Raw genomic sequence first — 20176 nt, forward strand, 5'->3', positions numbered from 1 at the left:
CAGCACCCACATGGTAGCCTACGACCATCTTTAACTCCAATCCCAGGGGATCCAATACCCTCTTCTGACCTCTGCAGGCACAAGGAACGAATGTGGTACACAGACATACAAGCAGGCACATTTTCCATGCACATAGGAGTGAAATAGTGCCTGTCAGAAGAAGGGAGAATGAGAGAGTGCTAAGTTACAGTTGGACCAGTGTAAGAAGTTTCAGGGTGCAAGGCTCCATCTACACGACTACACATGACACGACGTACTGGATCTTTAAAAAACAAGAAAAAGTTTTGAATATTTTCACCATAAAGAGGTGAGAATTATGAAAAGTAGCTTTACCTAACTTGATTTAAGCATTACATGATGTATGCTTTTATTAAAATACCACATGCTATCCCATAAGTAAATACAATTTTTTGTATCAGTTAAAAAATTTAAATCTTGGGTTGGCAATTTAGCTCTGTGGTAGAACACTTGCCTAGCAAGCACAAGGTTCTGAGTTTGATCCCTAGCTCCAAAACAAAGTTTAAAAATCTCTTTTTAAGTGAGCAAATAGATGCTCTAGTTTTTTAGCTCCAAAATGAAGTTTAATAATCTTTTTAAAATAAAATTAATTTAAAAAACTATCCATGTGATATGTAATGATATTTCACTCCAAGAGGGAGTGCATATATGATGGTGGGCCCACAAATTTACATCATATAATAATGTCACAGTTGTCTTGGTTTGCATAAATATACTTGGTTCTTTTTGGACAAGCATAATGTAGACTTGATAAAGTGCATGAGCTCAAATACAAGATGATAAAACAACAAAAATGATAAAACAATTGAAGAAAAACAAAATTAAAATCTGAAGATAATTTCTTCAGACCATTAAATTAAAGTCTGAAAGTGGAGAGGAAGAGACATGGGGTGGGGAGGGAGAAAGAAAAATAATATCCCAAATTCAAATAGCATGGAAGAAAAGAATAAGTTGGGGTCTCCATGGTAAATTGCTTCCATCTTTCTCTTTTGCTTTTGTATCATGCAGTTTTTTAAAAAAATTATACAAACAGAAGATAAATGAAATCCAATATCCGTGAGGTGGTGCCCTTAACTAACAAAACAGGAAAAATGTTTAAGGACATGGTACAGAAAAATTCCAATTATAAAGAAAAATGTCATCAAGAGTATATCATATATCAAGAAAAAATAGTTTGGAATAACCATCGTTGACTTACATTTTTAAATTACTAATACTCAAGAAAAAAGCATTTTTCCCAGTAAATCCGATTATATCCACACAAATTCTCATATCCATACACACCCATGTGTATTTGTGCATGTACACACACACACACACAGTTGCCTACAAGGGTAAAAATGTCAAGGTGGCCTTTTTCATAGTTAGACTCAATGGCAGAAGACAACAGAGCAACATCCACAACAGTCTGAGAGAACGAAAGCACGACTCAAGCCCGTAATGTTCAGCTAAGATGCTATTCGAGTGCAAAGGTATTCTGAAAATGGCAGGCATTCTGAAAATGAAAGAATGCAATAAACATCACAAACCCTTCTTGAAGGAAGCTCCCAATGATGAAATCTAGACAACCAAGAAATAAAGCCAAAGTAAAGAATTCAGGAGTAGAGAAGTCAGGGTGTGAGGCCAGATTGCAAACAATCCTTATAAATATGACACTAAAACTAAACCGGTTTTTAAAGTCTGTTGATTTACAGTTGTATAACAGAAAGAAAATATCACAAAGCCTGAGAAAAATTAAGTAAAAGAAAAGATTAGGGAGGTATGGGAGAAAGCTGATGTGGGACTGGAGAGATGAAGCGAGCGACTCCACAGTTAAGGATGCTTCTTGCTCTGGCAGAGGACCCAGGCTCAGTTGCCAGCACCCTTGTGAGGTGGCTCACAACTGCTGAGGAGTCCAACTCCAGGAGATCTAACATCCTCTGGCCTCTGAAAGCACCTGCACACATGGGCACATACCTGCAGACAGACACACAACTTTTTAAGTAAATAAATCTTTGTTAAGAGTCAACAGCTTTCTTTTTCACAGCACAGTGCAGCGTAAGAACAAAGTAAATTTGCCACAATGTTGATATTTACATGGGGCTAATGGGATCAGGATTAATTTTTTTCTCCTTCTTTGATTTTATCTGTACTTTCCAATGTCCCTCTAATAATGCCTATTATTTTAGGAAATGAATTAAGGTAATAGAAGAATTGAACAATAATAATTCCTTGGCTCTTACCTGGGTTCCCTCTGTTGTTCCTGAATGCTCTTTCTTCCTGGCCAGATCTCACCCATCTGTGGCTGCTGAAGGAGGGACTGACCCACTGGCTCTCTTTTGCTTGCTTCAAAACAAAAGCATGGCAGGCTAGTAGTGACCCGGGCAAGGAAAGAAACAACTGTCAAAGCATCTCCCCTAGAGCACACACTTGCTGGGGGAATGGATACATTCTTTTACATTCCCACAAACTGGCTGAGCCCCTCGGGTTAAATGGCCAGTGGCCAGAATGCAGCTGGATTCTACAGAAGCCTACCTAACCCTGAAGCTAGGTCCTTCAGGGAACAGCCTCTAGCCCGGGTCAATACCTGCAGGCTTCCTGCGCAGGGACATCCTGATTATCTCACTGCCTGTTCGGTATGCAAAGCGGTTTACTTTCTGATCATAAAACCAATCTCCAGTTGCTTTCTTCAGCTCTCTGGGAGAAAAGAAAAAAATAAAAGTCAGATGTATAAATAATGACTCTTGCCATTCCACTAATAAAGTTGACGACAAAAATTCGCACTACAGCCTGACTCATCTCCCCTCTACTATGCTGTTAAGTGACACTCACATTTCCTTGGCGCACACCTTGCACCTCCAGGAACCATTATTTTCCAGAACGCGGCATTCTCGACACACTAAATGATTGCACCCCACACAGGTGTTGCTCTTGGAAATCAAACGGCCCAGGCCCTCCTGGCACCGGGCACAGGTTCGATCACTGTAGTGTTGGCTGCCCCTTTTGGCACCTTTCCGTTTTATCTCCAGGAGCTCATTCTTCAGTCGCCTGCCAAGACCCAAAATCAGAGGCACAAGTGGGTTCAGGATCTTAACAAGTTGAGGTAATGGCAGTGTAAAAGGAACAGACTCGGAGCCAAACTCGACCCACTGAGTTGAAAATCATAGCCCTAGTTCCGACAGTGAGTGAAGAAGCAATGGGAAAGCTTGGGTATTCTTGGTTGGAAGCCTGGAAGTACATACTGTTTCTGGGACTCTTACCTAATCCTTTTCTCATCTGCTTTTCTGAGTTCCTCATCTCTCTGCAGAACACCAAGGATCAAATCCCTTTCCATATCAGACAGAAAAGAGAGGTCTAGTATCTCCGACATGATGTATTTCTACTCTTTATCTTCTTTCTTCAAAGCAACCGGGCGAGTTGAGTGACCAGAGTTGTCTGAAATAAAAGAACAATTAATTACACAAAGATAAGTCCAGATTAAGTCCAGAGTAACTGTACAGCCCTAGAACCTTTCTCCAGGACACCTCCTCCTTGAGTCAAGCTAAAAAGACAAAGTAAAAGAATCTGATCTATTCACCATTTCTACTTTCACACTTGAACCAGGCCCTCTGACGATTTTTTTTTTGAGAAACTACTCATGACTCTGGGAAACTGCTGGGTCATTCAGAATAAGCATCTTAGGAAAGATCATAGAACCAGCTGAGTCAAACTCTCCCTCCACAAAGTAGGTCCTTGACATCCAACTTTATTATTCTGTGTTCTCAAGTCCCAATTCTATTAACCCAAATAATCAGGCAGGGGTCTCTGCATTGAAGGGGACTACCAGTTTAGGCTCAGTTCTTCATTCCTGACTAGTTCCTGTGTTCCTGGAATTTAGTCAGCTTCCTGATAACGCTTCAAAAGATTCTACCACCCCCGCTACCTCCCAGATAACTTCCACTGGCCCTGCACTTGAGAGCAGCTTCTCCCATTTCATGAATAGCTGTTGAGCACCACTCTATGAAGTATTTTGCAAAGCACTGGAGATACAGAAATGAGTAAACCATGGTCCCTGCCTTTCAGAAATTTGCACACATGAACACAGTACTTTGTGCTACATGCTATCAAGGAATTGCAAATTAAATCTATGAAAATTTACAGATGTAGCCAATTCTGTCTTTGGAAGCTGCAGAGTTGGTGAGGTGAAGTTAGCTGGTGGCTTTCTGTATTTCCCTGATCTCTCTAGGACTTTAACCCAAATTTCTGGCTCCGTGTTTTTAATTTAATAAGACCATTTAGGAATTCCTCTACACATAGACAGGAGAGGGAGAGATAGTTAGACAAAGAAAGAAAACACTATTTACATGTGAGGGTTTTTACAGAGGAAGCAGATCTTGCCTTATTAAAATGAGTGTTTTAAGGGTGTGTGTGTGTGTGTGTGTGTGTGTGTGTGTGTGTACCATGTGTATGCAGGTGCTACGGTATACCAGAAGAGAGCATCAGATCTCATGGAGGTGGAGTTACAGGCAGTTGTAAGCCACTCCATACGGGTGCTGAGAAAATAACTAGAATCCTCTGGAAGAGTAATATGCATTCATATCCACTGAACCATCTTTCTACCCTATGAGTACTTTTGATGATAAAGGAGAATGGAGGGAGAGATGGGTTAGAGCTGACTTATATACCTCCTAAGTATTCTTGACAACGAAGAAGTTTATAAATCATTACGCACACAGTAGAAATCCATCAAGCATCTTTGGCAATGCTTTTTTATGTTAGAACATCATATAATTACAGCTGGAGATGTAGCTCAATTGACAGAGTGCTTTCCTAGCATGCATGAAGCCCTGGGTTCAAGCCCCAGCACCTTATCAACAAAGTTTGGTGGCTCACATCTGTAACCCCAGCACTCAGGGGGCACAGACAGGAAGATCAGAAAGTTCAGGGCATCCTTTGCTACATAGCAAGTTTGAGGGCCAAGTCGTGGCTAAGATCACTTGTCAAAACTGGAGCTCTGGTGGACAATTTGTTCATTCTGTGTGGTCATGTAGTGTCAAATTTCATTGAAATAGCATTTTGATAGGACCTGGACCCAGAACAAGGTATTCTAGAATAGGTAGCTTCTTTAGTTAGCAATTACATGCATTTATTGCTAAAGGTGAGGATAATATTCCATGCAAATACCAAAGCAAGGGGAGAAACTGTCAATTTATCCACCAGAACAGAAAGTTGACTTATGTCTCAATTAATAATAGTTCTAGCAGAAAAAATAGAAAATATATAGGCAAATTAAACAATAAGTTGGATTTAGTGAACATATTTAGAATTCTACATAATCTGAACCCTGGTCCTACAGATTAAGAAACAATAGTGTATAACCATTAATGCTAACTCCAACAAAGCTAGGTTTTAAGAAGAGAAGGAAGTAGCTATCTTTTCTTTTTTCTTTATTCCTCTCTCATATATTACATCCTGACCATTATTTCCCCTTCCTCCACTCCTCCCAGTGTCCCCTACCTCCCTTCTCCCCCATCCACTCCTCCTCCATTTCCCTTCAGAAAAGAGCAGGCCTCCCAGGGATATCAACCAAACACAGCATAACAAGTTATAATAAGACTATGTTCATATCAGCATTGTTTGTAATAGCCAGAACCTGGAAACAACCTAGATGCCCTTCAACTGAAGAATGGATAAACAAAATGTGGTACATATACACAATGGAATACTACTCAGCAGAGAAAAACAATGACATCATGAGGTTTGCAGGCAAATGGATGGATCTAGAAAAAATCATCCTGAGTGAGGTAACCCAGACTCAGAAAGACAAACATGGTATGTACTCACTCATAGCAGGATACTAGATGTGGAACAAGGATGACTGGACTGCTACTCACAACACCAGGGAGGCTACCTGGAAAACAGGACCCCAAGAAAGACACAGGGATCGCCCAATGACGGAGAAATGGATGAGATCTACATGAACAGCCTGGACATGAGTGGAGGTAATGAAGGGCGAGGGTCGAGGGAAAGAGAGCTTAGGGGAGCGGGAGATCCCAGCTGGATCAAGAACAGAGAGGGAGAACAAGGAATAGGAGACCATGGTAAATGAAGACCACATGAGAATAGGAAGAAGCAACGTGCTAGAGAGGCCCACAGAAATCCACAAAGATGCCCCCACAATAGACTGCTGGCAATGGTCGAGAGACAGCCCGAACTGACCTACTCTGGTGATAGGACGGCTAAACACCCTAATTGTCGTGCTAGAAACCCCATCCAACGACTGAGGGATCTGGATGCAGAGATCCACGGCCAGGCCCCGGGTGGAGCTCTGGGAGTCCAATTGGCGAGAAAGAGGATGGTTTATATGAGCAAGAATTGTTGAGACCAAGGCTGGATAAAGCACAGGGATAAATAGCCAAACGAATGGAAACACATGAACTATGAACCAATGGCTGAGGGGTCACCAACTGGATCAGGCCCTCTGAATGGGTGAGACAGTTGATTGGCTTGATCTGTTTGGGAGGCATCCAGGCAGTGGGACCGGGTCCTGTGCTCATTGCATGAGTTGGCTGTTTGAAACCTGGGGCCTATGCAGGATTGTTTGGCTCGGCCTGGGAGGAGGGGACTAGACCTACCTGGACTGAGTCTACCAGGTTGACCTCAGTCTGTGGGGAAGGCTTTGCCCTGGAGGAGGTGGGAATGGGGGGTGGGCTGGGGGAAAGGTGAGGGGGGGCGGGAGGGGGGGAGAACAAGGGAATTCGTGGCTGATATGTAGAATTAAATTACATTGTAAAATAAAACAAAAGACTAGGCACAAACCCTCATATGAAGGAGCTGTCTTTAAGTATCTTAAATTCTAACGATAGCTTTTAAAAGGAAAAAAGAAAGCATGAATAATGAAGACAGTGGTATCAGACAGTGTTGGATGCAAACTCTGGCTCTACTTATTAGCTAGATGGCCTTTGGAAATACCCAAGAAAGCCATGCAGATATATGCACTCCTTAATAGCACTTAGATTAAAAATCACCAGGCGGATCTCTGTGAGTTCGAGGCCAGCCTGGTCTCCAAAGCGAGTTCCAGGAAAGGTGCAAAGCTACACAGAGAAACCCTGTCTCGAAAAACCAAAAAAAAAAAAAAAAAAAAAAAAAAAAAATCACTATTGGAGCTGGGCGGTGGTGGCGCACGCCTTTAATCCCAGCACTCGGGAGGCAGAGGCCAGCGGATCTCTGTGAGTTCGAGGCCAGCCTGGGCTACCAAGTGAGTTCCAGGAAAGGCGCAAAGCTACACAGAGAAACCCTGTCTCAAAAAACCAAAAAAAAAAAAAAAAAAATCACTATTGGTGTTCAAACAATGAAAAGTGATGCAAATTAAGAGAAAGAAAATACAATAGATTTTATTCTGTGTTACATTTGTTGAACACACGAATACCCTCCCTCTCTCTCAAACATGGAGGCTATTTATAAATGTGAATATGGTAATATTTGCATTCAAACTAGAAACTTCTGCCACATATGACTCCATTAAAAGAAATTCTTGAATATGGATTCACACAGCCAGAAGCTTAGAACAGTACCTGACATACAGTCTGATTTCAATGAATCAATGATTTCAGTGAGTATCTTCACTCAGAGATCTATTTCTTTGTATGTGTTCAGATTTAGATCCACAAAAACTGAAAAGTGGTAATGGAGGTGAGAGAGGAAAAAACAGTTGTTTTCCTGATGCAGTGTGGGCGCTGGTCTTAAACACTTGGACTGCGGAGCCAGACTGAATTTGAATCTCAACTCTGTAACTCACTATGTGACTTTGCATAAATTGCTAAACCTCACCAGTGTCTTCTTTATTTTTAAAAATGTGTTTATACATTTGTAACTGAATTCACACACCTGAGCTTGTTTTGTAAAGGTTAAATGAGCTTTAAAACACGTAGCGTGCTTAAAGTCCTGTGAACACACAGATGCTGTGCAGTAGCTTTTTAAGAAAGCCTCACTCCTTACAGGGAACTGTTGTACCACTGAACCACCCTAGCACATGTCACCACTTTATATATGTTCATTCATAATTTCAGACTCCACTGCATCTTGGAAAAATGGTCATTTTATTTTAAATACTCTGGGTTGATCATGAGTTAAACTCTAGCTAGACAGTATGTGATGCTTTCAGCCTTTTTTAAATAAGAAATTACACTGATAGCCTTGCATACAACAAAAGGATTTCTGAAAACCTGACTCATGCTCAAGGGCTAAAAGGTTGAAGTGATATTAAATATTTTTCTAAACTTACAAATGCTAATTACATTATGTTTTTACATGTCAACTCTAATGGATTAACAGTCATTTCCCACCAAAGGATAATGAACAATTTTGGTAAAAATTATCTTATTCTGCATAAAGGATGGAACTAGATTTGTTCAAAGGATGTTAGTTTATTCATGAAGCCCTACATTAAACTACTCTTGCTAAGTCAATGTTTGTATGGTATACACAGACACTGTTTTTGTAACTTTCTTTTTATTTATTCTTTGTGTCTTTCACATCATACATCTCCATCCCATTAATCTACCCATCCCTTCTTATCTGCCCTCTGCCCTTGCAACTCCTCCCCCACAAATCAAATCAAAAAAAATTTAAGAGAAAATAAAAAAAGAGGAAAAAAAATTCTCATCATGAAATCTGTAGTGTGACACAGTGAGTCACATAGTATATATACCCTGTAGTCCACATATCTTTACTTTCCAGTGTTCATTGCAAAGAGTCATTGGTCTGGTTCAAGGCCTCTGGCTTCTGCTACACTATCGATGCTGGGCCCTCACTGGGACTCCTCTTGGGTATCCTCTTGTTGCCCTGTGTCATGAAGATCCTGTAGCTTTGGATCTGCAGGACCTGCCCCTTCATAGGCTCCAGCAGATCACAGATGGGGTGGATGTTGGAGTGAGCCAACACATAATTGCAGGTTGGTCAGCCCACCAGCTCTCCCTGATCCTCACCACCAGGGTGAGTTCTCCAGCATTTACCCGGCTAATTCACCATACGCAGCAAGGAGCAAGGGTGGACCAGCTCTCCTGTTTTCACACCCTCAGGGCCAGCTCACTCACACCTACACCACCAGGGCTAGCTCTACTGCAGACACTGGTTTGTTATGAGAGATTTACATTACTGGATGCCAGATTTTATATGCATTTGAATGTAGTTATTTAGAGGTGATTTGGTTATGTCAAACAAGTAATGTGATGGTACCTACATGTTTGAAAGATGACAACTGAACTGACCTAACAAAGTTGGGCATAATCATTGAGAGTTACCAAAAGTCACATCTACTGACATTCAAGATGAAGTAACAAAGATTGTGTATCTTCTCTGCCTGAAAGAACAATACATTGGCAAAATACATGTAACAATGGTGTTTCCTGTACTGTGAATATGAGGCAATACGAGGCTGTGATCTCTATGAGATGACGAATATGTGGGGTGAGACTTTTCATTTTTCTAGCTTACTGTATTGAGAGAGTTTTCCAGCCAAAGTATAGAGGGGGAAATGAGGGAAAGTCTGCTAAGCTTCCCAGATTGAGAAAACCTTAGGTGACCAGAGTTCTCGGGACAGAGTATGTGGTAGAACAGCATAAAGAGAACCCTTCAAGTGCCTACACAAGGCCTCCTTCAAGCATCTAGCAAAGGACCAACCAATCCAAGGCATCCCTGTGATGAAATTACTCTAGGTCAGGGAGTGGTCTACGTGAAATGATTCAAAATCACTGTGCCTGTCATTCAGGTGAGACCAGAAACAGTGTCTATTTCCACAGCCAGACTGTAAAACCTCATGATTCATAGACCACTGGCTCCAGAACTAAGTCTTATTACCTCAGTAGTGGGCAACAATTAGGCCTACATTATGAATTGCTCTGATCCTGCCTACCAAATCTAACCAGAAAAACCTGAAAGGATCAATCTATTTTCAAGTGATGTAAGTGCTTCCAAACAGCTTCAGTGAATCTCAAAACAGAGCTCAAGAATGTTTATGATACAAAAATATACAACACCTAACAAAGTAAAATTCATCCATATCCAGTACCCATTAAAAGTTAACAGGCCTTGACAAAAATCAGGAAAATCCAATGCATAATATGGAACAAGATCAACTGAAAATGTTCAACAAATTCCAATATTGGACCTAACAAAGACATTAAGAATGGTTACTATGGCTGCATTTCATGTGTTTGAAAACTCAAGTAGGGATATGGAAGCTGTAAATTAAAAGACTGCAGTCAAACCTAGAAATATAAAATTACATACACAACACGACATTAACAACAAATTAAACATTGTAGTTGAAAGATAATAAGCATGAAGACATGATAATATAGAAAATGATGCATAGTAAGAAGAAAATTATGAGAGAAAAGAAATGCAACAATGAGTTGCAGGACAACTCCAAACTGGTATACACCAAAGAGAGTAATGAATGGAAGTGGGAACACCAAAAACTCAGAAAATAATGAACTAAATTTGAAAAACACTGTGAAGTTCACAGACACAACAAGCTCAATGAACTTCAAGAATAATATACAAACAAAGTCATGGCATGTAGCATACCACAGTCAAAGCACTTAAAACAAGAAATAATAAGAAAAGTTAGAGTCGGGGACAAAGATACATTGCACACTGATACACAGAGATAATGATGAAAGCACATTAATTATTGAAAATAACCATGAAAACAGTGGAACAACATCTGTAAGATACTAAAAGGAAAAATACAATCTATTTAAAAATCTACATCACAAGAAATATTATTCAGCTGGGCAGTGGTGGCGCACGCCTTAATTCCCAGCACTCGGGAGGCAGAGGCAGGCGGATCTCTGTGAGTTTGAGGCCAGCCTGGGCTAGAGTGAGTTCCAGGACAGGCTCCAAAGCTACACAGAGAAACCCTGTCTCAAAAAAAACAAAAAAAAAATTATTCAAACACAGGTGAGTGAGTAGAAGAATGGCTCAGTTGTTAAGACAGCTTACTAAAAATAAATAAATAAATAAATAAATAAATAAATAAATAAATAAATAAATAAAATAAAATAAAGACAGCTTACTGTTCTTACAGAGGACTTTATTTTAATTCCCACCACCCATGTTGGTGGATCACACCTGTGTGGAATGCCAGCTCCAGGGGATCCAATGCCTTCAGCATCTTCAAGCACCCTCACTCATGAGCACACACCCTACTTAAACCCACACATAATTAAAAATAAAATCTATCTTTTAAAACGGGGGTGAAATGCAAAGCTTTTCCAAGCATGAAAAAGTTGAAAGATCGAGGGGTTGGAGAGACTGTTCAGTGGTTGAGAGCACCAGCTGCCGACCTTCTAGAATGCTAGGTTAGATTCTCAGCACCTGTATGTCGGCTCATACTATCCGCAATAACAGACTCTCTTCTGGCCTCCATGGCACTGCACACACATGGTACACAGATATACGTGTGGGCAAAACACCCATACACATGAAAAATCAAAATTATTTTTTTAGAAAAGGTCAGTAAGCAAAATTTACAACAGAGTAGAAAGAAAATTTTGTATGTCACTCAATTTTGTGCTGCTATGACAGAATACCACAGACTGGATAATTTTATAAAGAAAGATATATTTGGCTCATGGCTCTGGAGCTGGGAACTTTAACATCAAGGTATAATATCTAGTCTTTTTTAATTTAGTGGCTTAAAATAGTATTTCATTTTATAAATTATTTTATTTATTGATTTTATTTTTGTGATGATAAGGGACCACACATACTGAGCCATACCCTAACCCTTGTGGATACAATTTAATGAAGGAATTTTAAGTTTCTAATTATTCAAGATGATGAGCTTCATTATATTTTCATACATGTATATATTGGCTAGTTTTCTGCCAGTTTGACAGAAGTAACTTCAATTGAGAAAATGTCCCCAATAGAATGGCCTGTGGGTAAGCCTGTGCATTTTCTTGACTTATTATTGATGTGAGAGGACCTAACTCACTGTGGATAATGCCACCCCTGGGCTGGTGGTCCTGGGTTCTATATAAAGCAGGCTGAGCAAGCCATGAGGAACAAGCCAGTAAGGAGCACTCCTCCATGGCCTCTGCATCAGTTCATGCCTCCAGGTTCCTGCCTTGAGTTCCTGCCCTGACTTTGCTTCATAGTGGACAATACACTATAAGATAAAATAAACCTTTTCCTCCTCAACTTGCTTTGGGTCATGGTGTTTATCACAGCAATAGAAAGAAAACTAGAACAGTGTAGATAATGTATTTTGCTTATATTCACTGCACACTGCCCTCTTTTACCCCCTCCCCACATACACACTGATAACCTTCCTTATATACTCCCCTTATATACTTATATGTTTTTAAATACAGATTCTGAATATTGAAAATGCAGCTTTGTCATTTTGAATCTGACTCATGTCACTTCACACATCTTAGAAGGTCCTTTTTGTTCCATCATCCATGGCAGAAGGTTTAGAATGGCAAGAAAGTACATGCACACATAGAAAGGAGGGTGGGTATGGAAAGAGAGATCTCAACTACTGTTATATCAAACCCACTTCCACAATAATGTTCTAAGTCCATTCCTAAGGGTGGAGAGCAGAAGATTCCAAAACATGGGGGAAGGATAGTTCTTCAGGCTTTGAAAACCCAGCACCCATGTGGGTTTACTTATTTAATAGTCTAAAGGTAAGAGAGTTGATTTTAGAGTGTGGGAAAGTGAGAGAAAAAATCCAGAGGATGTAGTCAATCTCTATAACCTAAAACAAACAAACGAACAAAACCATGCCACATAGAAAAGAAAGCTTTCATTGAACACTTGCGAGGCTGAAAGAATAATCACAACTTAGGATAACCTAGGCTACATAGCAAGACTGTGTCTCAAAAAAAAGGCAAGAAAAGAGGGGGAAAGAGAGGAGGAAAGGAGAGAAAGAAGAGAAAAGGAGGAGAGGGATGGAAAGGGGAAAGAGAAACGGGGTAATACAGAAAGGAGGCAGGGAGAAAACAAGCCAGCTAGCTTCTAGGAATTCGTTCAGGATCATTCCAGAAATCCTGTCTGGATCCTGCTACACACAAAGGAACTAGTTGCAATACAGTGTCCACATTGGAATACTGTGTTGGTTGTTGTATCAACTGCTCCTTTCCATTTTAGGGTGATGTCTCTCCTAGAAGTGTTCAATAAATATGCTCATGGGAATAAATATGTCTTAACTATCTAGTCTAGACTACTAAATCAAGCATAGATTCAAATGGGAAGGCTGGTAGATTTGGCATCTCAAAGGTTTAAAGTTCTCTTTGGTGAACTCCATTAACCGTCACTGGGGCAAAAGCAATATCTGAAGGAGATCAACCAAAAGCACTATCACAATTAATATCTATGACTATTCACCCCCCTTCTGCCTCCTGGAGTTGTAAGTATAAATTAATCTAGCCCCACAGATTTTTCCATGAGACTTCCCTCTACTGTCCTAGTAGTCACCTCTGAATATTTTTATGGTTTCTGCTTCCTTCCCAGGCTTGAAGTTCTGAATTCTGCACTGTATACAAAATGTTCATTGATTGGGTGGACCAACTATGTTCTAAGCACCATACAAGCTAACTAAGGATAAAGAAATAAGCATAGCTCATGCCCACAAAGATCACACAGTCAGAGAAGCAGACACTTGAACAGACAATCATTTAAAAAAGTAAGCAAAGAAATGAATATATGCATAGTGGGTACATAATGCTGTTCTTAGAGGCCATGTATTTTTAAATGAAATCCCAGGGCCAAATGCAGAAGAACGTCCCACGAATTGCTGTCCAAGGAGCCCCCACAGGTACTCCCAAATGTTGTCATTGCTCTTGGTTGCTGAGCAGAATCAGATAAGACACTGATACTGAAGAAACTACGCACTTGAATAAGTAAGCTGGAACTAAATTGGAAGCTTCCTCTCCAGTAACTAGCATTAATGGCATTAATGGTGCTAGGAGGTGCTAAGTAGGCTTCCGGGTGGGAAAAATCATCAACGGTCTTACCCAGCTGGGAATCCTGTGTGAGTCAAGAATGACTTGCCAGGTGAGTGCAGCAGTGGCAGGGCTATTTAGAGCACAACCAACCACTTTCTAGGTAGAGTTGAGGCCGGCTCCATGGTAAGAAATACATGCCTGTTACTGTAAACCTGATCAAAAGCCTGTAACTAGAGAGGCCCCAGGCTTTAGTGAGAAATGTAATACTGACATTTTGTTAAATGTACGTGTAACTAAACTGTCTCCTAAATATTTATGTTTATACCCATAGATTAGTGCTACTCTCACCCCAGATCAGAGAAGTTTCTTTTTGCAGTTGGTGATGGTCAATGCAGAGACCCGTATGTTTCCAAAGTGCTGAGAAGTGAATGTTGAGTGCTCAGCCCTAAATGGGACAACTCTGCCACTGCCTCTGAGGCCTGGAAGAAGGGGTAGAGAGGTTGAAAGAGCCAGAGGATTGGGAAGAGTTTTATGAAAACTTACCTTCTGGATATGATATAATCATTACCATCATTTACACACAGCAGCTGTGGCTACTGCCACAAGATGTGTACCAAAAAAAAAATAATAATAAATGAAAGTAAGAGGGGAACTAGTGTGGAAAAAGAAGGAGGTCAGCAGGAGTGGGAGAGGGACAACAGACCATAATGGGGTAAATATCACAATACACTGTATACATATATAAAATTTTCAACAATTTAAAAATTAATAAAGTCTCTAAAGTCTAAAAATTGATTACATACAGTCACGCACGCACACATATGGTAGCATGAGAACATTAAGTTGGAGCCTCTAACTCAGCTGGGGAGAAAAGGGGACGAGGCAGAGAATCAGCAGCAGGAGCACATGAACTAAATGTAAGTTTAATGGGTAGCAGCTGGTTTGCCAGTAGAGCGAGGGCTTTCCATCAAGAGGAAAAAGCATGGAGGCATAAAACCACAAGCTAGAACAAGCACTAGAGTGATAATGACTGACAAATTATAAAGGGAGGGTGCTAAAGGGGCAGAAGGTCTGGGGAGCTTGGCACGTTATGCACAGAGGCTTGGCTAGTTAGCTTTTGACAATGCGACACGCTGAAGTGTTTCGGGTAAGGCAAGGACGTTTTAGAGCACTCAAACGGTTGTGAAGACTATTGAGTTGAGAAGAGTGTGACATAAATCCTGGGAGAACATGACAAGAAACAAGTTCACAGCCCAGAAGTAGTAGAGAGGGAAAGGAGAACACGACGAAGGTAACATGGAGGTAAACTCTGCAGGACCTGCGAATGTTCTCTAACACAGAAATAGCCTCTCCTATGAGGACTTGGAGTTCTGATGGACTAGATTTCTAATTAAGTACAATAGAGCATAGAACTGTGCTTAAAAGCACTGGGTCTGAAACCAGGCTGCCTATGTTCAATCTGTATCTTCATGACATTTTATCTCAATGAACTTTGCAAAAGTTATTTGACCTCTGAGTCTCAGTTTTCCCACTTGAAAGAATGGCAATAAGAAGTCCTTCCAGGGGCTGTGAGGATTCAAATACGCATCATGAGTAAAAGGCATAGCATAGTGTCTGGCCTGGAATAAGAACCCAATATTGTTAGCTGCTTAGTTTCAATTATTATTAACCATATGCTTTGGAAAATATATGAGCATATGGCTGTTTTGACATCTTTCTATGAAATTTGAGAAATCTAATCAGTAATCTTGCCCAGATGGAAAGTTGCCCGTACCTCTCTGCATGGATGTAGACTGGTAAGCATAAATATTAAGCAAATGTTAGTAATTAGATATGATCAGTATTAAAGATATTTATTTATACACTGTTCCAGACAGGATTTAAAGTGACTTATAAAGATGCATAAAACATAGAAAAATATCATAAATTTTTAAATTAGGATTAAAAAAAAAAGAAAAACAGGAATGGAGACAAAGTAAGAGATTCAAAGCCATGGTCCTAAAGCAAAGAGCAAGTGAGGCTTCACAGTAAGTACCTGGGCTCAGCTGCAGTCCCGCCTCCCACCAGCTCATCCATGGAGCACAACCTCCCCTCACACATGCAGCAGGCCTTGACCTCTCTAGGCCTGCTGTCAACAGTTTTATAGTGGCAAAGTTGTCTTCTGTTTTTCCTTAATGGTGAGAAATTCACAACTAGCTCACAGTTCTACATGAAGGCTTAGGATCTCAAATATCTTTTCTCTAAATGGGTCCTATAAAAGGGGTTTGCATGTGCTGTGATGGGGTGCAGTTTTAGCCCATTTTAAGATATGTACCAACTAGGGTGATGACCATGTCGAAGGTGACAGCAGCTAACATTTCTTTATTTTATTTTATTTTATATTAAGAAAAATTTTTTATTCATTTTACAAAACAAAGATTCCCCCTCTTTCCTCCTCCCACCCCCCAGTCTCCCCCTCCCAACCCACCCCCATTCCCTCCTACAAAAAGATAAGGCCTCCCATGGGGAGGTACATTTCTATATTTGCTCTGTACCGGGCACTTTTCTGAACATTTTCTGCACATGGCATTATTTAGTTCTTAGAATCATGCCATGAGGCAGGTTCTAAAATATTGTGTACATTTTACAAGGGAGGAAAGTGAGACACAGACTGAGCAAATAGCTTGCCCAAGGTTATATACCTGGAAGAGACAGTCTGGTTCCAGAGTCCAAGGTCTCGGCCATTACATTGTACCATCTCTTTATAGTCTAGAAATAGTGTTCTGCACAGTGATATTTGGAAAGGGGGACATTTTATGCCTGGGAACTTGAGGTAGGTTTTTAAAGTCATTACCTACTAATGGATCAATGTTCAAGAGGCCCTCAGCCTGGCTTATTTTCTCATTCCACTGACTTCTCTACAGACAAGAAAATACCCACTCTCCCCACATCTCTTCTAATGGACAGTGGTAGCACAATGTGGGGAGCAAACGTAACCAAGATGAAATTTCCTCCAGTACCTCTTATGATCCTATGTGGGGACAATTTTCACCAGCTGCTATCTACATAGTTAACTTTCAAAATCGTCATACTGTTCACAAGCGGTTTGAGAAAAATTCCACATCAGATACTATATACAAGTCTATAGTAAGTTCTAAAAGGAAGCTATGTATCCCACTCTACACACTGCTCTTTCAGAGCTGCATACATGAACATGTGGATGTGGCCTTATTTTCATGATCTCACATTCAAAAAAGACCATGCTTTTCAGGGCTTAAGTCTACCACAAATCCTAGATGCAATTCTCCATACAGGTGGTTCACAGAAATATTAAATTTCATAAAAATGAGGTTGTGGGTCAAAAATGAGACCATGGGTCCAAATGTCCCACCTGGCAACAGAAGCAATAGCTATTAAGAAAAACCTATTTAATTCTCTAACTTTCAAAATCTGCACTAGAAAATTTTCCTCTCCTGTGAGCCAGGCAGACTCCATAAGGGCCTATAAGGCTGAATGGTGAAAGACCAACCAGTCCACCACCTTTATACTAAAATCCATTTCCTTAACAGCCTGAGAGTCTTCAAAACTCAAAATGTCCAGCATGGGGGGGGGGGGGGGGGGGGGGGGTACCTGGAATCCCAGCAAGCAGGAGACCAAGGCAACAAGACTGTGAGTTTAAAGCCAGTCTGGGCTATGTAAGAAAATCCTGTCTCAAAAATCCAAGAACCAGGAGTGTATTTCAGTAGAACAGCATTGACGAGCCATTCACAAAGCCCTGAATTTGGTTTTTTTTCCAACTTACCCCATCCCTATACCCCCAAATAAAGGAATATTATAAAATTAATTCATTTACACTCGTTGTTAAGTGTGTTCAGGCTGTAATTTTTCAATAAAGCTTATCACCTTGTAACTTCATTATCATTCTCTACTCAACAAGCTTTGATAAGGCTGAACCCCCACAGGGAAGACCCTGTTCTTTTGCCAGGGTCACAGATGGTGGAGATTTCTAAACTGAACTCTAACAGGCATCTGTTTCTTGCAGGCCACGTCACCTAAAAAGCACCCACGCCATCCTCTTAAATGAGAAATCATGATGGCTCATGACTAATCCAGTCCATGTTCACACCTAGCTGTGATTTCATGCATTTGACTTCTTTTTAATTTTAGGGATGCTGTGATCTAGCTATGGCCATAGAAACCTTAAACACAACCAAATAACCTGTATTTGAACTTTAACTGAGCTGCATATGTGGCAGATCATTTTAAAGTGTAAATTTCTTTCAAGTAAAATGTTAATAAATACATATGTGAGTATTTGTACACAAAATGTAGGGAAATTACAAAATAAAGAATAAATGTAATATATTAACTTACTGCAAGTCTGTCTTGCCTCCTAAACTGTTTAACCATAATTACTTGACACATTACTTCAAATCCCTAGTGCAAGATTAATACATGCATTATCAGTATCTGGTGTACTGCAGAAGCAATGCTTTCACAGTTAAAAAAAACAAAGAATAAAGAGTTACAACCACTAAAATGTCCAAAGTAGAGTTGTATATTTCTTTATTTTCAAAATTGACAAGATACATGAAAGTACCTTTAAAAGTTCTAAAGGGGAAGAGATATGAATTCTCATAATAAAGTAAGTCTAATTTAAGAAAAGTAAAGCACTCAAAATATCTAGATGTACTTTCTTTGCCACACATATGTAAATATTTGCTCTTGTATTATTATTAGTCCTAAGTAGAATTACACATAGAGGAATCTGCTTAGCAATGAAGTTGTCCTCTTATTTTGTAAATGTCCAATTTTTAACTATATATAAACTCCTTTACTGGATTGTAAGCTGTATGAGAGAACGGACTTTGTAGATTATGGGGAGGGAAGAAAAGGAACTTTATTTTGTTCATCTCTGTACCTTCAGTGTCTAGAGTGCTGCTTGACCCACAATATGCACTCAATCAATATTTGTTGAATGAATGAGCTGGCAACAAAAATACCACTTATCATTCAACCACACCCAAGAGTTTATGGCCCAGAACTTCTCCACCTTTGATATCATTGACTCAATACTCCTCTCTGAATTTAACACCTTATCCTTCTATCTTGTTCACTCGGCCATCTCTCCCAAGCCATGCCTACTCCCAGCCTCACTGCACAGTCTTCCACAAACCCTCTTTCATCCGGTCAGCTCTTTCCTGTCTTCACCTCCTTTCCTAGACAGTTTGGATTCTATTATTCCCAATGCCCTCTTGTCAGTGTCTTCATTGACCACTAATTTCATTATAGATATCTGATTTTTAAAAAGCCTAACCCATCTGAGCTCACTTGTGCACTTTTATGCCTTCATGAGAGCTCCTGGGATCCAATGAAGAAAAGAACCACCCTGGTAGATTATTATCCACATGAATTCTTCATCACCAAGCTCACCTTAACACTGCTTGGCACCACAAATATGCTTCTCTGGACCTGGTTTGCCCTCCTATTCTCCACAATACCTATTGCTCGAGTGACTCTAATGTTCAACCCAAACCTTGTCTACCTCAACTCTTGCTCCAAGAGGCTGATCTTACATCTTCTCTCATCATAGAGAAATATAAATGCCAACAGACAACTTCTCGCTGCTAAATCTAGAAAATTATGCTCATGTATGTCCACTTATGGTGAACCTCCACCTAATTCCAGATCCCTTCCCATGAGGCATAAGGACTTTGCTGTATCAATTATACCATCCTTCTTCTCATCAGCCTTCAGAGATACTAACTGAAAAGTGAATTCCCTATATCTCAGCCCCTCTCCTGATGTTACAATTTCTCTGCTCATCAGAGAAAATTTCTCTAAAGAATTATACATATTCAGTACCTTCAATTCCTCATCTCTCTAATTATTACTCAACTCATCAGTCTAGCTTTCCACCTCATAGCACCCCAAAATTTCTTCTATGATGGAAAGATCCAGGAACTCCCCAAATTCAATGGACAATTCTTAGTCCTTCGCTTCCTAGAATTCTTTTGGTCCTTAGCAACACTGACTATTTTTAATATAACAGCACTGACCATTTTAATAGCACTATTACATTTGGAAAAACTATTAAGCTAACATTCAAAATGTGATAGAAAGACAGGAAGACAGACATATTGACAGATGGGGAATGAGGGAGAGAGAAAGAATGAGATAGAGAGAGAGACAGAGATAGAAATTCAGGAATGAACAATGTCTAAAGTAGCAGAAAAAAAGTCTATCAATAGAAAACTGAT

At 40.1% G+C, this 20176-nt stretch overlaps 1 protein-coding gene across 5 annotated transcripts in view; it reads right to left on the minus strand.

Annotated features, from left to right (window-relative positions):
* Sytl4 (synaptotagmin like 4) overlaps positions 1–20176 on the minus strand; it is a 50932-nt gene that overhangs the window by 23593 nt on the left and 7163 nt on the right. For all 5 annotated transcript variants that reach the window (XM_052735418.1, XM_052735403.1, XM_052735412.1 and 2 more), the window contains 4 exons: positions 3258–3432; positions 2830–3045; positions 2585–2694; positions 2241–2343 (listed from right to left, as the gene is read on the minus strand). In XM_052735418.1, the coding sequence (XP_052591378.1) occupies positions 2241–2343; positions 2585–2694; positions 2830–3045; positions 3258–3367 (539 nt within the window). In that variant the 5' untranslated portion in view covers positions 3368–3432. The remainder of the gene's footprint in view (positions 1–2240; positions 2344–2584; positions 2695–2829; positions 3046–3257; positions 3433–20176) is intronic.

The sequence above is a fragment of the Peromyscus californicus genome, unplaced genomic scaffold (genome assembly GCF_007827085.1).
Source record: "Peromyscus californicus insignis strain IS unplaced genomic scaffold, ASM782708v3 Scaffold_10__1_contigs__length_136768540, whole genome shotgun sequence".
Lineage (NCBI taxonomy): Eukaryota > Metazoa > Chordata > Mammalia > Rodentia > Cricetidae > Peromyscus > Peromyscus californicus.